The 18,993-nt window shown below is 36.5% G+C and overlaps 1 protein-coding gene across 1 annotated transcript; it reads right to left on the bottom strand.

Annotated features, from left to right (window-relative positions):
- Positions 1-2,524: 2,524 nt before the first annotated feature.
- LOC5575805 (ubiquitin-like protein 7) lies at positions 2,525-17,725 on the bottom strand. Its single transcript, XM_001662181.2, has 2 exons — positions 17,391-17,725; positions 2,525-3,616 (listed from the first exon to the last, which is right to left on the bottom strand). The coding sequence occupies exons 1-2, from the start codon at positions 17,533-17,535 to the stop codon at positions 2,604-2,606; spliced, it is 1,158 nt and encodes a 385-aa protein (XP_001662231.1). The 5' UTR covers positions 17,536-17,725; the 3' UTR covers positions 2,525-2,603.
- Positions 17,726-18,993: the final 1,268 nt, after the last annotated feature.

Here is an 18,993-nt window from a genome sequence, read left to right as displayed (position 1 = left end):
AAACCTTCATAAAATCTGTTTAGTTGTCAGGAACTAAATGATTAAGGAATTAATGATTTGAAGCTGAATCATCATTTTATAACTTAAGTTTAATGCTTCAGCCAAAGAAGTTTGATAAATAACAGTTCTTAATTTTTTTTCAGCGCTACTTTTTCTACCGAAATTAGGGTTTCAATGCTAGTAATGGACCCCTTAGTAGCTGAAATTCATTCTAGACGCTTTTCCGCGATGATATCTCAGACGGATATACGTTTTGTGGAGTCTAACAACAAATTCAATGTCTTTACTTCATAGTACGTCTATGAAACATACAAAATCATTCGATTTTTCCAGCGAAATATGCATTTGAAAAACTGTTGTCCGAATGCCTATTATGGACCCTCCCGGGGTCCATAATAGGATTGTTTACAAATTTGACGTTACGTATTATGGACCCTCCATTTGATTCCCATGTAATCCGGCTCGCTGCCGACGAGCCTATTATGGACCCACCTGGAAATGCGTATTATGGACCCTCTTGTGTGGTTTCATTTACAAAACTGTTCAAATATCTGTATTTATGCGTCTCAAACCAAATATTTTGCCTGAAACTGCTGACTAACAATGTAATCGAAGTTCCCCCGGTGGATTTTCATAGGAATAAAGTTGCTTTGAGTGATAATTTTATGTTTTTCTGTAGGGGGTCCATAATACGCAAAGGGTCCATAACCGGCATCGACTCCCTATTTAAAATGCTACGTCCACAAGTTGGGACCCCTCCCTCCCCCTCGTCACACATCGTCACAAATTCGTGAAGATCCCCCCCCTAAAATGCTACGTCATTTAAGGACGACCCCTTAAGTTTAGTAAAATATTTTGGTCAGAAAATTCAGTTTTAATTTGCTTTCTTCTGGAGGAAATCGCCAGAGGAATTCCTGGACAAAATCCCAGGAGAAATTCCTGGAGGAAATCCTTGGATAAATTATCTCAATAAATCCCCAAAGCAATTTGTAGAAGAATTCCTGGACATAATCTCCGGTGGAATTGCTTTTGGAATGTTTCTGAGAAACTTCTGAAGAAAATTCCCGAAGGATTTCTTAGAATTCCTGGCCTTAAAGGATTTTCTGAAGGTAATTCCTGGAAGAAATTATGGATGAAATCTACGCAGAAATTTCTGATCGAAATACCCGAAGGGATTCCTGGAGGACATCCCCGGAGGAATTGCTGTAGCAAATCCGCAGATGAATTCCTGAATGAAGTCCCCGTAGATAAACCAAGGGGAAACTGCTGGTGGGAATGCATGGAGTAGTTCCTGGTGGAAATTTTGTTAGACACATCGGAACAACTTTGGTAGAATTTCTGGAAGAGCTCCTGGACGACTCTGTTGAAAGACTTCGTTGTGGAATCTTTAGATGTATTCTCGTAGAAATTCTTGGTGGAATTCCTGCAAGAATTCGTAAATGATTCCCCGGAGAAATAGCCTGATGTTTGCTTTCCTTCTTAAATCACTCAACTTTTGCAATCTCATCTCCTAGACTACAAAGCTATTTCAGGGACAAAAATCCGAACAAACATATGTCAAACCAGATTAGAAACAGCTCAAATCTTAATCCAAATATGACCAAAAATGGACCAGGCAGCTAGCCTGTTCAAAAAAAAAAAAAAATGAACCAGAAAACTGGTATAAAATAAAATTGGAACTTCATTTGCATCATCGGTTCAAACTCCATTTTTTACTATGGTCCTAAAATTTGGACCATACCTGTGATTTACCCTAGTTTCGCCAGAATCTCCTACATAAATTTTCTCAGATTTTTTTTGTGGGAAACGTTTACGAAATATTCACCTGAATCTTCCAGAATGCTAGCCAGGATTCCCTATTTTTATTGACACTTTCTTTTCCCAATCACACTAATTGTCTTTAAATATGACAAATATCTACTTCTTTTTGATGGAGTTTTAAAGGCTCAACCAGTCTTAAATTACATTTTATCAGATCACGAAAATAGTGACTTTTGTGACCATTTTTCTGGAAAAAATGACTTTAGTGACTTTTTGTGGAAATAGTGACTTTTAAGTGACCAGGTGGAAAAAAGTGACCAAGTCACTAAAAAGTGACTTGCTACCAGCCCTGCATGAGGTTTCTAAGATTTATCATTACATAATAGTCGCATTTCTAACTGTAGGTCGCTTTGTTTCTATTCTCCCCACTTTTTCTATTCACCCCGTTTTACGTTAGAGGTAAAAAACTATAGAGTAAGAATGTCGCTGTCGGAACATCTTTTGCTGGCGCAGATAGGCGGGGCTATAAATTTCAACGCGAAAAAGTATGCAGTTTGTCACTTATGTACCTGACATGTTTCTGAGCAATAAAAAAGGAAACAGCAGCGACATTCGTCCTCTATAGTTTTCTATCTCTATTTAACAATGATCCAATTTCTTAATTAAATATTATAAAGAATGAAAATATGAATAGGCCAAGCTCCTCTATAAAAGACTACATGTCGAGGAGTTTCTCAACGAATACAATTTTGAACGATCGAAATTGCATATTAAAGAGTAGGAGTAAGTTTTATTACGGCAAACTATGCCATTAGCATATTACAAAAATATTTGTTTAAAATTTAATTCGCCATTCCGCTAAATACCAGATTTACGGCGGCTTCTACATTACCATTGCACACAATCAACGCCTGTAGGTTCGTTTCCGTATCCGTCAAGCCCATTTCTCTCATCTGATCCAACTCAGCCCGGTACTTACTGAGGCTGGCTTCTAGCGTTGAATGCTGCGATTGGGTCTGTGCACCAACATCATGGTCCACAATGTTCGAAGTGCCACCGGTTGACGGAGATGATGTGTCCATGGGTTCCGGCTCGTTTGCATTGGCGCTGGATTGGCGTCTATGGGATTGAATAACGTCCGACAGGGCACTCATGAACATAGACGATGTGATGCGATTCGATGCCGGAGCACTGCTAGAAGTGGAAGGTTGATTCGCTTGGTCAGTGGTACTCTCACGATTGTCAGCGTCCCTCTGGGAAATATTCGAAAGAGAGTTGTACGATGACGACCCAGCGATGGCCAGCGCGGAAGCCAACTGGTCAGCAGTGATACGCCGGGCGGAACGAGTCCCGGCCGAAGTCGTTGGCGATGTATTATCATCACTGGATGAAGAATCCGACAGGGCATCGTCTAGGGCGCTTTCAATGGTTGGAGAAAAGGTCGTGGATTTCGAAATCATTTTCGAATTGAGTAGCTGTACAATGGAGCGCGACGCTTCGATTAAGATATAGTGCTTCTCGGCTACACGCCGGATGGTCTCTGGTTGTTGCATTGACGACAAAAGAATGGGATCCTTCAGAATGGACAAAGCCCACAGATCCTTCCGAATCGCAGGGTTGGCATCGAGTGCATTCTTCATGAATTCTGGGTGACGAACTTTTTGAAAGTTAGATGAGTCTACCGTTCGCCACAGTCCCAACGTTTCCTGAACATCCGCTTCGGTGAAGCTGTGAATTTCCTGAGGTATTGGAGATTCGGACTTTTTCTGAATGAGATGAATCATAGAACCATTCTCCACGCCTTTGTCTTTCAAAACATCGTCGTCCTGCAGCAGATCTCCGCAGTAAATCAAATCTGTAAAAGTAAAGAGACCAATCAAGAACCAAACAGAACCAGTAAAAGACCAAAAATGAATCAAAAAGATATCAAGGAAAGAAACGAAAACATGAGTGGGACTAAGGACTGTTCATTTTATAAAGTGGACACCTTCTGCGTGCTGTATCTTTTTAATTTATCAATGCAATTTCAATCGGTTTTCTGCACATCGTTCGACTAGTATTGTACAATGTTGTGATAATAAAAATTCCCCGAATTAATAAAATTTCACAAGAATATGGAACAACGCATAGAACGGTCGATTTTTAGAGGTTATCAAAATCAATGATTGTTAGAAATTGGCTGGAAAATTCGACAATTTATATTTTTTATTTTCAAAAAAGGTTTGTTCTTCAACAGCATCATCAATCAGAAGCTTGATGGAAAAAATCAAGTTATTTTTTGAACAACAATTTTACAGATATAATAAAATCATCTTTCCCCTATATTTTTTAGAGAGAACTATTTTAAATTTGAAGGGAACTGATATGAGATGAATTTTTTGGTTAAAAGTGTGTCCTGACGGAAGTCCTAATATAGTATTATTATGAAAAATAACTTACGCCCTCATAGAGTTACTTATTAAGTCCCCACGTCACATTTAAAGCACAATAGAAACACAATTGCTTTATTTTTAGATGACCTTTCAAAGTACATTGATAATCATCAAAATTGGCAACACTGCTGTACTGCCCCTACTCGCACAATAGTCCTATTTTCTATGGGATTTTCTATATAAATGGGACTGTTATGCGAGTATGGGCAGTGTTATAAAATCAACTTTGTTTTCCACATATTATTTCCATATTATGTTATTCTGAGATTACCCTGGGCTTGGGATTATATTTTCCAGGGAGCGATGAATTTTGATAATTGATCGCTGTTGTTAGTAGTTTTGATTAGATGTTGGGTAAATTTCAAAGCAATGGCAACCTTTTTATTACAAAATTTAGATTTTATCTTCTGACCTAAAGATTCTGGTTAAACTACTGTACTATGCAGTTGGGCTGCACTACGCTATCACTCATCAAAATTACTTTCACTTCGGGAAAATATAATTTCAAACTGGCGAGAAGATTACAGACTGAGGGTGGGTTAGGAGCACAATCAGACCCTTGAATGTGCAATGTGGGGTAGTAATTGGGAATGCCATTGACGGTTTGTAATCTTCTACGAGGTTTTCGAAAACCAACAGGGCGCGTGCACCGGGTTGCGGATAGGAGCAAAGGGAGATCAATAGCATCTACCTAAAATAATAGCCGTTCCATGATTAGGTAATGTTAAGCGATCTTCTATGGTGTTCTAGTACTATAAAATTTTTCACTCACTGGGAATTCTGGCCTTGATAATATCAATAGTGATAAAAACATAAAACAATACCTAATACTTAATAAGTACAATGTAGCTTTAATGTAGTAATAAATGAAATAAAATCAATTTTCTATACTTGACAAGGTTTTGAAGACAATCAATGAGTGAAAGAACTACCTATTAGAAAAGCCACATCAGCTAAGTCTATACATATACAAATGTTGGTCATAGGGTCATGGCGAGCATTCGATATGTATGTCTATGACTGATTCTGATCTAATAGGGGCACTAGAAGACCACGCGGACAATTTCTAAACAAATTATTTTTATACATCGGTCTTACGTTCCGAAAGAATCAGCTATGCTGCAAAGTAATTTTATAAGTTATTCATTACTGCTGTTTAATTGTTTATAATTATAACAAAACTACATAATTAACTCATTACTAATTACTGTTCCTATATTCTCTTTTTCTCTCCTTATCTGTTGCATGATTATGAGCATCACTAATATAATGCATGAGCATGCACAATAAGAATAATTTCAGGATTGAAAGCAGTACATGGATACCTGGATAGAATAGCTTCGAAAAGGGCGCTCAAAATATAATATTTCTGGTCAGGGAAGTATTTCATCAAGGGTATGTAAAATTTTTCCATTATTAACACCTAGATCACACAAACAAATGAACTAATATCAAATATTTTTTAAATATTTTTATATAAATCAGCATCGTCAATCAGTGTAAAAACAGATAAAGTTTGTAAAGTTATCACCATCGATTAAATTGCGCTCTGTATAGTAATGTTCATTCAGTATCAAAATCTCCTAAAGCGTCGCATTGTGCCATCAGCAGCCCTTAGCATCACTCTCATATTGTTATTATTTTGTTGTTTATAAAATTTCTAGAAAGCGATCAGCATATTCTTTCTTACTTGTACAATGGCCGATCTATTTGGAATTTTAATAAGTCAAATCAAACTTCAAAACTCAAATTAAATTGCTTTCAGCACATTTACATTTTGCAGCATTAATCGCATTACTGTGTCAAGTCTTCTCCATTCCCTATACCCTACCCCAACCCTTCTTATCCTTTCCGATGGTGTTCAAGTGGTCCGCATAGACTATTACGGCCATTACCTATCCCTTACCCCGGCTTTGGACTGACTTGCGCTATCATTGCCCCACCAAACGCTGCAAAATGAAAATGAAAATGAAAATGAAATTATGTTATTCTGAGATTCCCAATTGAAATATTCGGAGAAAACCATTTAAAATTTGCTGTAGATCGATATATATGCGTACACGATTTTAAAAGTATGAGACTTTTTAGTAAAACTACCATAAACAGTAAAATTTGTACTTAAGACTGTGTTTAAACGCACGTTTTAGCTCTCGTTTGTACAAATATAGTTTCTTTAGTAAACCAAACTAGTTTTGATCACGCTTTTTACTTTTCTCTTTTGCTGGGAGTGAAAGGATGGTGTATCAGCAAATTTGGCCATAAATGGGTAAATCACTAAAGTTACTCAATGTCAGAGAATGGTGGAATATAGTTGTTTTTTTTTTTAAAGCTATACCATTAGTAGAATAGTAAAGGATACAAACATACAATTTGTTCATAAAAATTAGTATTTTTGTTTTGCGAAAAATAATGTTAAACTTTGACAAACAGCTTTTCTTAGGAGTTTTTGGAAAAAAAACTATTTAGCTCCTCAACCAAAAGCATTTCCTAAGATCTTATATTTTCATAGCATTGTAGAATAATAGTTGAACGATGCACAGAAAACCGATAACGATGTTCCCTGGCCACGATCACAGGGTTTGACGGTGCCAAAGTAGAAGGTGCACCATAATAATACCCGTCTGTGAAACATATCACCTTCCCAATACTTTGGCACACCTCCAACGGTTCATGATTTATCATGAAACGGCTGCATTCAGGTGGAGGATCTGTTAATATGTTTCGGCATATTATCAGGTCCTCTTCGAACGGAGGGACCGCCAGGGCTCATTAGTTACTTATAAACCAGTGCTGGTTGTTTGATGTTTCAATTCGTTTACACGAGCTGTGGCATCCTTTGTACTAGTCAGCAATGGTGGTTAAGTTTCGAAGCCAACGTGTGATCAATCGTTTTATAATGCAACATAAGAATGGGTGTTTGGTGGAACTGTGCGTTACACTCGTCGTTATTAAATTTAGTGATTGTGAAGGTGCTAATAGCGATTTTATAATTAAATCTATAGTGATGAAAATTTGAAAATTAAGTTGAAGTGATTCTGATAGTTTTGTTAAAAATATAATAATAATGATGTGAACTCTACTAATTTAATAATGGTCATAATACATTGTGCAATCATTTTTCTGAATATAAACTTAATTGCCTAGTTCTTTAAACGTGCATGATAAAAGTGTTAATGACAGCGAGTGCAAAAGAATGGATCGAAGTGATTTTGTTTAATGTAACTTTCTTGATCATAGTGCTAAATCGTAGTTTGAATAGTAATGACTCTGCAGCAACAAAAATAATGATGCATTTAAATTGAATATCTTTTAATTACTTAGTAATACTAACAGATGGTAATGCTAACAGATTTATATGAAAATGGTGTGATGTGAAAAGTGATATAATAGAAAGTATATCTGAAGTGTATTACGAAAGTTGATGAGTGATAATCGGTGATATACGTGATAGTGTCAAAAATAAAAGTGACGATAGTGAGTGATGAAATGAAATGGGGAATGAGGACCTTTTGATAAAACTATTTCGTTCTTCACTTTAACCACTCTAGTAGCATTTCAGGCCTTATCATAGTTTGATAGTAGTCTGAACTACTAGACTGCAAAACTACGGCAAGGGCTGATTGCTGCTAGCGTACACAGTGACCATTTGAGCAACATTGCTTAGGAACGTCTGTGTGATGAACGCAATAGAGGCTTATAAAAGCAAATGCTGGGAAGGAGCTTAGGGCAGATTAAGAGTGCCAGTACTACCCCTATCGCTACCGACAAAAAAAAAAAAAAAAAAAAAAAACGATGCACAGAAAACCGATAACGATGTTATTAATAAATAAAAAAGATATAGCATAAACAAAGTGTCCACTTTATAAAATAAACAGTCCTTAGGAGATAAGATGTTCATTCCTCAGAAATCTAACCATAGGGGGGGTAGGGGGAATATTGAACACCCGGGTGAAATGGACACCCCCTCAATCTCTGAGAATATGCATACTTCATCAAAAGTTCATACACTGCATGAAATCTGTATTGCATTTGAAATGTTTGACGGTAAAAAAGTTTATGTTTTGCTTCAATTGTGCTTTGAAATTTGACTTTAAGTTTTTCTCCGCTTTAAATTGGCATATAAGCAAGGCGGTGGGAGAATCTAATTTTTGAGCAAAATAACGAACCCAGAAAGATTCTTTTTAGCTCTTATGATAGAGGGAGAGCCCTTTTACATACCGGAACGACTGACAGACATTAAATATTTTGGAATAATTAAATTTCATGCAAGTGTTCATTTTGCCCCGATACCTTTTTGATACCCTTGTTTTGGACCTAATTTTCAATCTCACTTTTCTGGCATATGATATGATTTTTATTACTATGAATGAATGTAGCACGTCGTATTGTAATTGTAATTGTAATTGTAATTGTAATTGCTCAATCCACACCCTGGCAGACAATTATCCGCCCATCTAGACACGGGCTGGGTGAGGACCTACCAAGCCTCCCCCGTTAACATGTCCTATACCGTTTAGCACACCGGGATCTTCCACAAGCAGGCGCCGGAATTAAAGCGGTCCCACAAGCTTCAGATACATTAAATAGATATAGTCCCTCTGGCACTAAACCGAATGGCGCCCTCCGCTTCACCACTAGTACTGCTTCCCCACACGCCAAGCACAATATCGAAAGTAGTGCGTTGTATAGCAAATACAGTACACCACCTCCGACACTATGCCAAATGTACAGGAAAAACAGCACCAGTAAGAAAGCGGAAGGCGCACCACTCGGTTCAGTGCCAGAAGGACTATAAGTATAACGAAGAAGAAACGAAAAGATAGTAGAGTTGGATCGGTTATTTGATTGCTGAAACGAAAAAAACAGAAAAAACAGAAACAAAGTGTTAACATTAAAACGGGGTTTTATAATTGATAAATGTATCGATAGTTTCTCATCTGTTACGTTTCCTTATCGTAGCGCTGTCGATTTTTTCCATCTCCAGGGTGTTCGTCTCCGCTCGAGCAATGAGGACCATGATGAAATGAGAATATAAAAATGTGAGCATTAGTGTTGATCTAGTAATAGATTAATTTAAACTGCTTTTCATGTGCTAAGTAACTTGTAAACTCCTACTCAATTATGTTTTGTTGGCCTACACGTTTTATTTAGATACAATTTTTATTTAGAAAACTATTTGGATCCGAGATTTTAGGTGCAGATTGAGCATGTTTGATAAAACAAGCATCCTGTTTTCAGTTGAAGAATGTTCAAGAAGTTGATGATTCTGTTATTTATACTGGCTACATACAAGAATTCACTATTGATGTAATATATGGATATTGAAAGTTCCAACGCGCGATTATAATACTTCAGTTTTCGTGCTGTTGTATTGGTGTAAGTAGTGGGAAACCAATCAGTTTGGTGATTCTAACGGTAACAAATAGCAAGACGAAAGGAAAGTTGATAATCTATCATCATTATGATTTCAGTCCTAATTTCATGATCAGTTTAATAAATTCCGCGTATGATTCGGCAATTTTAACAATTTATACATGTGTATTCGAATAAAACAGACTACGGGCATTTATTACCTGTTGCAAGGTTCCTAAGTGATCAGATATTTATCATTTTCTACAGCCTAATTTAATAATACCTACATTGGGTTGTAACAAAAATTTGATCTTGGGATGTTGATTTGCCTCCTAATCATAGTTTCGACAATAGTCACATGCTTACTATCCCTTATGGCAGTGTTGTTGATTCTATTGTCTATCGCTCATCAGTTTCGCGCCACCCGGCAGGGACTTGGTCCTATGTACCCAATACTCTGCTGTGTCTTAACTTCACGCAATACATTCTGTAGATGTGTGATACAGTTTGCGGAATAATATGATTTATCACTTCGTTCAGATGGAAAATTCTGTTATGGTACCATATTCACATATCAGATAACTCCCACCTGGAACGATGTAATACATCGGAGACATGTAGATTCAGATGTATGTAGACGATCTATGCCTAGTTCGGCTCTGATCGACAGGCAATCAGTGTATTCAGTTTTTCAACTAGCTTGAAGCGATGAACGTATCAAGACAAGCTCTCCACTATATCTGCTAGCAATCACCGGTCGTCGATAGACATTTCGGTTCTTTTCTGCTAAAGAAAGACCCGATTGTATGCCAAAGACTATGGCTCATGCTTTTCAATACAGCTGGAAAAACAAGAACTACACCCAGCACCAAATAGTACGTAACTATGAGGCGGACCGGAAGGTTTGATAAGCAATCCCCACCTGAATGAATGTAGCACGTCGTATTAACATAAAACTTTAAAACTAGTCGGAAGTAATTTGAAAAAATGTCATTGTATGGTCTTAAAACAAGCATTTGCTTGATGTGTCCTACTTGATAATTATTCTAAGAATATTTTCCGATATTTTCTTAGGGGATTCTTTATGACATTAGGATAAATATTATTGCTCGTATTGCTGTATTTTTACTTTTTTCATTATTCATCAAATGGAGAATATTTTCTCCAGGAATTGATTCAAGTATTTGCTCCAAATTTTTACGTCAGCTATCGCTACAAAGATTTCTTCAGAAGTTCAATAAACGTTTTTCACAGATTTCCGTAGAAATTCCTACAAGAGTTTCGTTTTACATAGCCATAACAATTTTTCTAAGGACTGGGTTGGTGGTCTAATATGCTGCATAAGCAGAAGGTCATGGGTTCAATCCCAGGTCCGTCCCTTTCCTCGTACTTTGTAGTTATATCTTTCACTTGCTTCTATCTCAAACTCTTAATCTATCACAACCGATCTTATTTGTTCATAGCATTTGCCAGAAACATAGACGGACAAAAAACCCGTTTCTTTACGCTTCCATTCTTCTATCACTACCCCGTTTGGCATAAAGTCATTTGGCATAAAGCCATTTGGCATAAAGTCGTTTGACATAATGGTCATTTGGCATAATGGACGTTTGGCATAAAATAAAATAAATTATAAATTTAAATAGTGCTACTTAAAAGAAAATCTGGTGATCAAAAGAAGGGAAAATCGTCGATGAAAATGTTAGTAGTCATAACGCCAACGTAGGAAAGAAGGCAAAATTGTCAATGAAAATGTTCTTTAGTTACAATGCAAACCACTAGTTTAACAAAGTAATGAGAAAGAACAGCCTATGACCAAAAGAAGGGAAAATCATATATGAGAATGTTAGCAATGGTAACGCCAAAAACATAGCAACTCAGTTTTCAATGATTATGCTAAATGACTATTATGCCAAACGACCGTTATGCCATTATTTTATGCCAAACGGCTTTATGCCAAATGGCATTCCCCTCACCCTACATCTTCCCGCGTGCACTGGCGTAGATGCAGGGGTATATCGGGTCTGCAATGGGCCAGTTTTAAATGCATTATCAAATCCCAAAAATACCGTGGCACCAAGGCACATTAGATGTAAGTCTGCAGAAATCCATACAAAATCTTGTCCGGATGCACTTTGTCACGGGTCTGGGTCATTTGGCATAAAGCCATTTGGCATAAGGTCATTTGGCATAACGCCATTTGGCATAAAGGACATTTGGCATAACAGCCATTTGGCATAACGGTCATTTGGCATAATTATGAACAATGTGAAAATAAAGGGTCATTTGGCATAACGGACTTTTGGCATAATATCAAGACATGTGTAAAGTAAGAATCAATTGGCATAATATCAAACCATATGTGAAGTAAAGGTCATATCGGACATTTGTCATAATATCAAACCATCTGAAAAGTAAGGGTTATTTGGTATAATTCAGATATTCCTTTTTCTATGTGAAAAAACTGTTGTAATATTACGCAAAAGAAAAAGTCATGTTAAAAAGAAGGGCAAATTCCTATATAACAAAATAACGCGTCGAATCGCTATAGCAATAACCCTCGAAAGAATACCTTATGTTTAAAAGAAGGGTAAATCTCTAGATAAATATCATGACTAAACAGGATAACAGAAGATGAACTAGGGTGTCAATCAGTGACGCAATATTTCTTAATTTGAAATTATAAATTGAAAACAAGGTAATGACTTTGTAAAACAGAAGAAAAAAATGCAGCAACATTGCTACAACAATTATCTTTTAAATAACATTTCGTGTTCCAACAAACCCGATCAACCAGTGCACACTGGTCCAGGAAGCTAATTTAGGCGGACATGAGGTTTTCGTCTCGATTTGTTGATTTTAGAGCCATAGTTACTTCTGATAATATGTTCAGAATTTTTGGTTCCTGGTCATTTGGCCGAATGTCATTTGGTCGAATGCCATTTGACCGAACGCCGTTCGGCCGAAATTGAAAACAAAAGGGAAATAGCATGGATTTATAATGAATTTCAAAGAATTTATTCAGCTTATTCATGAATAAGGTTACACCATCATTGACATACACATAATTAGCTTTTAGAAGTATTTCAAGAAACATTTAAATAAATGTGTTTTGAATAAGACGTAAGGGAATCTGGGGTAATATACACCCTTGAGGCAAAACAACCCCACGGTGCCTTTTATAAGTATTTGTAAACAAATTGGAAAAAAATCGTCAAGGGCGGATAGGAGTGACCCACAACATGCTATTTTACAAATCCAACTTCCAGAAAAATGTCTAAATTTTTCTAAAATATTTGTAGAATCCCCCAAAACTCGTTTTACTCCTGGGGTGCATATTACCCCTGATACCCTTATTACAAGCTTTAACATGAATAACTATGAAAAATACTTCACTCTTGAAAGAACAGCCTATGATCAAAAGAAGGAAAAATCTCTTATGAAAATTTAGGCAAGTGTAATGCATATAATAGTTTTATCAGTACAACTACAAAAAACTTCCGATGATTTAAAGAAGGTAAAATTCCCAATTAAAATATAAGTTGAACTATTTTCGATAGTATAACTCGAATGAATAGGTTATGTGCAAAATAAAGAAAAAATTCTGATGAAATCAATAAAAAACTTGAAACCTTATTACACCTTTGGTAGTCCAGAGGCGAATTAACCGTCACCTCAGAGTCGTGTCGCAATGTGAGGAGTTCACTACTTCGTCCTGAATTAACGGGTCGATATTATCTTTCTCTTAGAGCTCTTATGGAGTGACAAAAAATTAAGTCCCGTCACATTATGAAAAACAATAAATTAATTAGCTTATCAGTTATTGGGTCACACTAATGAAACCTACATATCAGAGGTGGTGTTATTTGATTTTTAATTTCATGATTCAGCCAAACAGCATTCGGCCAAGACACCGAATTTTCAGTACTACAAAGTGTACGCATCCAAAATTTTTTACGATGATTACAAGATTGAAGTAGGTATAGGCCAACTTCTTTATTTTAACGAATCGTGAGTTGGTATGTTCAGCAAAGTTGTAGCAAATGATCAGAGTTGCTCAATATCAGTCGTAACAGCGTATGGCTGATTAACATAAACTATTAATATCAGTTGCGAGCTATCAATATCACTTTGATTTGGCAACCAAAAGTAGTGATGCGACATCGCACTCTAGATTATAATCAATTCAGAATGAGTGACCACGTGACAATTCTCCTTCTCCCTGGGGCCTTTGCCGAGTGGCTAGAGTCCGTGGCTACAAAGCAAAGCCATGCTGAATCCCAACTGAGAAACAGGCTCTGTCCCAGTGAGGACGTAATGCCAAGAAGAAGAAGTGACAATTCTCCAAGAACAATAATAGTCTTCTGTGACCAACACATAGTTTTAATTCATCTGCAGCTTTATCAAAAATATCGTATTGATAAATTGCCATTTTATTTGCTTAATTTAAAATTGAACTTAACCCATCATTGATATCCATAGTCTATCGCTATCAATCATCAATGCATTGGTGATGGAGTAGACAGCATAATGTTGATGTGATATAGAATGATCCGTATTGTATCGCAAATCAGCAAGTTTTAGGCGTGGATAGTGACAGCGAGCAACTCTGCAAACGATTAGCTCAAGAGCCGCGATAATTGAGTATTTTTAATAAAAAAAAATCGTCGCTTTCAAGTGTTTTATTTTTTCGATTTATTGGCCTACTAAGTTCTACAAAGTTTTAATACTTATCATTTGCTACAACTTTGCCATAGTTGTATTTCTCATGGTTTTCATGTTATTTGAGTTTTTCATCTTAAAATTTAATATTTTGTGTGCCTTGTATCTCAACTATGAGCACCTGAAGAAAATGATTCTTCCCACCTAATGATTTTGCAGTCTTTCGAGTATCTCTGAGCAAAATTAAGAGAAGATGATATTGCTGTTTGCATTTGACGTGCAAATCCAGTATAACTGAGCTGCCAATGCGGTAACACAAAGTAGCCAAAGGATACTTAGCAACCATGATCCATGTCACCGCCAACATAGCAAAGAAATCACTCTTTGACTTCGCATTCCTTATTAAAAATCTTACCGCGATTGGTGTTCCCGCATTTGATATTTGCATTTCAAACGCACACAGCAATATTTTCTATCTCGTTCAAAATCGATTTTACTAATAGACGAAATGAGATAAATCCATATTTATGGAATATTCACACATGCTCAATTCACAAAAGTCATCACCTGAGCATATAAAATCTGAAAGAAATTTACCATTTTTCCTTTATCGGTATTTTGTCTATTAGTAAGCGAGATCATTGGAAGTCAACATAAGTCGTATAAAATACATCTACAAAGTTTACAATCCGATTGAATTCGGTGGTATGATTTAACCGGAATCTTCTGATGAATTCATACCGCACTTGTTGTGCTTCTTCGGCGGCTTGCCGGAGAAGAGAATAAATAAATTATTATAGAACAGATTCAGCTGTTACTAAAATGAAACAGTAATAAAATGCTACAATCTTCAATTTAAGTATGTACAGAAAATATATTGAAATTATGCCAAATGTCCGTTATGCCAAATGACCCTCATCTTTCACTTAGTTAAAAATTATGCCAAATGTCCGTTATGCCAAATGACCGTTATGCCAAATGTCCTTTATGCCAAATGGCGTTATGCCAAATGACCTTATGCCAAATGGCTTTATGCCAAATGGCCCGCTCCCCTTTGTCACGATCACGGATTTGTCAACCCAGACGAGGTTTCTTCTAAAAACCGTTTCAGTTCCTCCAGGAATCCGATAAAAATAAATTTGTAATTAATGTTTCCAGAATTCCATTGGAAAATCATTTAGATATTCAAAGAAATGTCCCAAAAATATTTTAACTCAAGTTTTCAACGACCATTTTTGTGCTTTTTCCGGTGTATTCTATAATTTCCCGGATATTTCTCGTAATGTTCATTTGTAATTCCTGGATGTAGGGTAAATCTCCAATTGTTGAACGGTCAAATTGCTCGCTAATTGTTGAACATGTCATAAAGAATACACGGGCTGTTCAACAATAGGCGACGTTTTTAGCCGTTCAACATTAGGCGACTTGCCCTACATCCACATCCACGTTCAGGATATTTTTTGGGATTCCAATCAGACATTTCACTAAGAATACTCCAGAAATTTCTCCTAAGATCTCTTAAGGAATTCTTCAAGGAATATCCCAAGGAAGCCTACGATTTTTTTTTTAGTAATTTCTCCAAGGATGTCTCCAGGAAAGTGTCAAGGATTATTGGAGATTTTTTCTAAATCCAGAAGGTAACCAGAAAATAACATCAGATGAAAATTGATAAGGTCTGAAGTGATCATTGAATAACTTCTACAAGGTTCTCTGAAAGAAATCCTGGACTCTTGAGGAAATCTTGGAGGCGTGAAACCTTAAATGAACTTCAGAAGAATTCATGAAGATTTTACTCGAGAAATTGTTCGGAAGAACTGCAGAAGTAATGAATGAAATGGTGGAGAAATTCCAAGAGGAACTCGACTCAAAAGAGAAAAGGAACTCCCAAGTCGAAAATGTTGAAGTCCTGGAAGAGTATTTAATTTCCTGAATATGCCTTGAAGGATTTTTTTTAGCTATTGGGTTGTTTAGCGATGAAAAACTTACAGTTTTTCGTAACTTGATTGTAAGAGCACATTTTTTTAGCCTAACACAATTTTATTGCGCCTCATTAAAATAATTTTAATATTATAAATGATTACCTATTAAAGATTTCAATCAGTAGACTAATTCTCGCATAACTTGTGATCTCGTCCTAAAAGCCATTGGTAACCGAGTTTGTAGTTCCTTGTTTCTGAGCAAATGAAGGGACTAGGATCAAAACTATCACCACTGGGAGATAGAGGAGGATCTTCTTTTGATCGTAGCATTATCGAATAACGTTTAAATCCGTTTGTTTGTGTAGGGATAGTGAAAGGCAAAGAATAAAATAATTCAAATTTAATAAGGATTCAGATTCAGATCACAGTAGGCAGTTGTTTCCGAGTATGAAAAGCAGAAGTCAGTTTGTTGGTATGTTTTGGGGAAAATAAACGTGTTTCTGTGAAACGAGTGAAAATTGGTGTTTGAAATATAAAAAGTATTACCGAAACCGTGTGAAAAATAGGCCTGAGAAAAAGACAGTTAACTACAGTTTGCTCGGTAACAACAAGCTACACACTCGGTTACCAAAGGCTTTGAGGGTTATGCGAGAATTGATCTTTGGAAGATGTCCTATAATAACAAATGGGGGAATCGATGGAATTTTTTCCATTGATCTTCCCAGTTTTTTTTTATTATAGGAGCTCTTCTAAAGATTCCTAATTATTAAGGCCGGTTTGCTACTGACAAGAAAAGGAATCGCCTATCTTGATGCGTGGAAAATTTCTCCCAAGAAATGGTCAAGAAAATCACTTTTTTCTGATCGCAGTACGCAGTTGAGAAGAAATGTCACTTCAAAAGGGGTTCTCTGTAGGAAATTTCTTGACCCTTTCAGTCAAAGAATTTCTTTACTTTTCTTGAGCGAAACAGCATACTTAGCTTTAAAAAAAAACTATCTGAAAGAAATTCTGAGATAGTCTCTGGTAAACTGGAGTGCTCAAAAATTCTCTGGAGCTAGGTATTTAATTCTTAATAGATTTCTCCAAAAATCCCTTTGCTACACTGCTTGGAGATTTTCTGGGAGAGTTGGTGAAGGAGTCACTAAAAAATTACTCGCCACCAGCCCTGCCCGACATAGTCCCTGAAAGTATGCCAGAACAAATATCTGTAAAAATTCATACAGCAGTTCCTGAAGCACCTGCAAAGTACTGAAATTCTACTTACCAAACTCATCGCTGCTGAAATCGCTAATTGCTTTGCTGGCCTCTTCGCGCAGTTGACCCGTTTTGCTGTCCAAATCAAAGTTGTCCACCTTGATCTTCTGGTAGGATCGGAACGGCAGATGGACACCAAGGTAGACGAACGGCATTCTGGTGGCACTTGGCAGACACGATTTCTACACGTAATAGCAGTTTACTAGCGTAAGTATTGTTAAAGTTTTTCAACAAAATTCACTATTTTGCAGAAGAAAGAGGTCCCGAGAAATGACTTGTCATTCAAAAAGCAACACCAAAACAAAACGCGACTGTCACCAACTGCACGCTCAAAGCAGAGTGGTGAAAGATGAACAAAAAGGTATGAGCACACAGCAAATGATATCTACCTATATGTTTTGACAATTATACCCAAAACGAGGAAATCGCACAACTATTTTACCTAAAAATATGAACATGGAGATAAAATAATTACCTATATGATTCGCATACCCAATCGCACAATCAATCACGTTTTGCTCGTTCGGTACTTTTTATACTGGGTATGAATTGTTAATCATAAAAAACTGAACATTCAGCTTTTTAATTGAAAACTTCTGAAGCTCAGTAGTAATAGAGTCCTGAAGCCCTGTCCCAATTTTGGTACCAAACCCTTAAGCTTAGGCCAAAAACACATGTTTATTCAATTGGGTCCTAAAATGTTTAATGAATTCTCGTTTTTATTCAATAATACGAAAGAGCATGTTCTTGCAACTACTTTAGCAAGTTTTCCCGCTCAAATAACGGCTATATCATTTTTTAACTTCAATTTTAAAAATGGTTCCAAATATCAACCATGACACTTGTGATCTTGTTTGACATTCACTTTTTCGACAAAAATGCCACAGGGCATATAGTTTTAACACTGGGGTTGTTCCTATCTGACATTTCGGAAGGGACACGGAAAACAAAATATACCCAAAATTCGAGTTTAAACCAAGGGGTGTGACAAAATCTCAAAAATCATAAAAAAAATGTTTTTGTACTTAAACCAATGAAAATCATTTAAAAATTAAGTAAACATGTGTTTCTGCCCTAAACTTAAGCGTTTGGTAAGAAAATTGAGACAGGGCTTTAGGACCCTATTTTTAAATAATTTTCGTTTCAAAAACAAAACATTTTTTTGAGATTTTGTTACATTTTTTGGTTTAAACTCAAATTTTGGGTATATTTTGTTTCCCGTGTCGCTTTCACGCAGCGAACTGGACTAACGAATTTCATACATTTTGCCTTATGAAAGGTGGAACGATAATTGCAATACGAACGCTTTATGTATCGTTTTAGTATCACTCCACATCAAGGCGTCGATAGGCGCGTGGTGTACGCTCGGGCCTATCGATCGCAAGGTTCTTGGTTCGATTCCAGGTTGCCGCGTAAACGTTTTTTGTTTTCAAATTCTGGTTTCATAAGGCAAATTTATGAATTTCAACCCGGTTTATTGTGGCGAATTTTCATAAGGGGTTCCTATGTTTATCGATAGTCCATTTTCCTGAGTGTTTGAAATGTCAGATAGGACCAATCCCAGAGTGGTTTCTACACTCGTGTACATACACGTTACATGTCACCAACAGTAC

Source organism: Aedes aegypti, chromosome 3 (genome assembly GCF_002204515.2).
Source record: "Aedes aegypti strain LVP_AGWG chromosome 3, AaegL5.0 Primary Assembly, whole genome shotgun sequence".
NCBI classification, from domain to species: Eukaryota; Metazoa; Arthropoda; class Insecta; order Diptera; family Culicidae; genus Aedes; species Aedes aegypti.
Note: the sequence above shows the minus strand (reverse complement) of the source record. Positions and strands in the feature narration are given on the sequence as shown.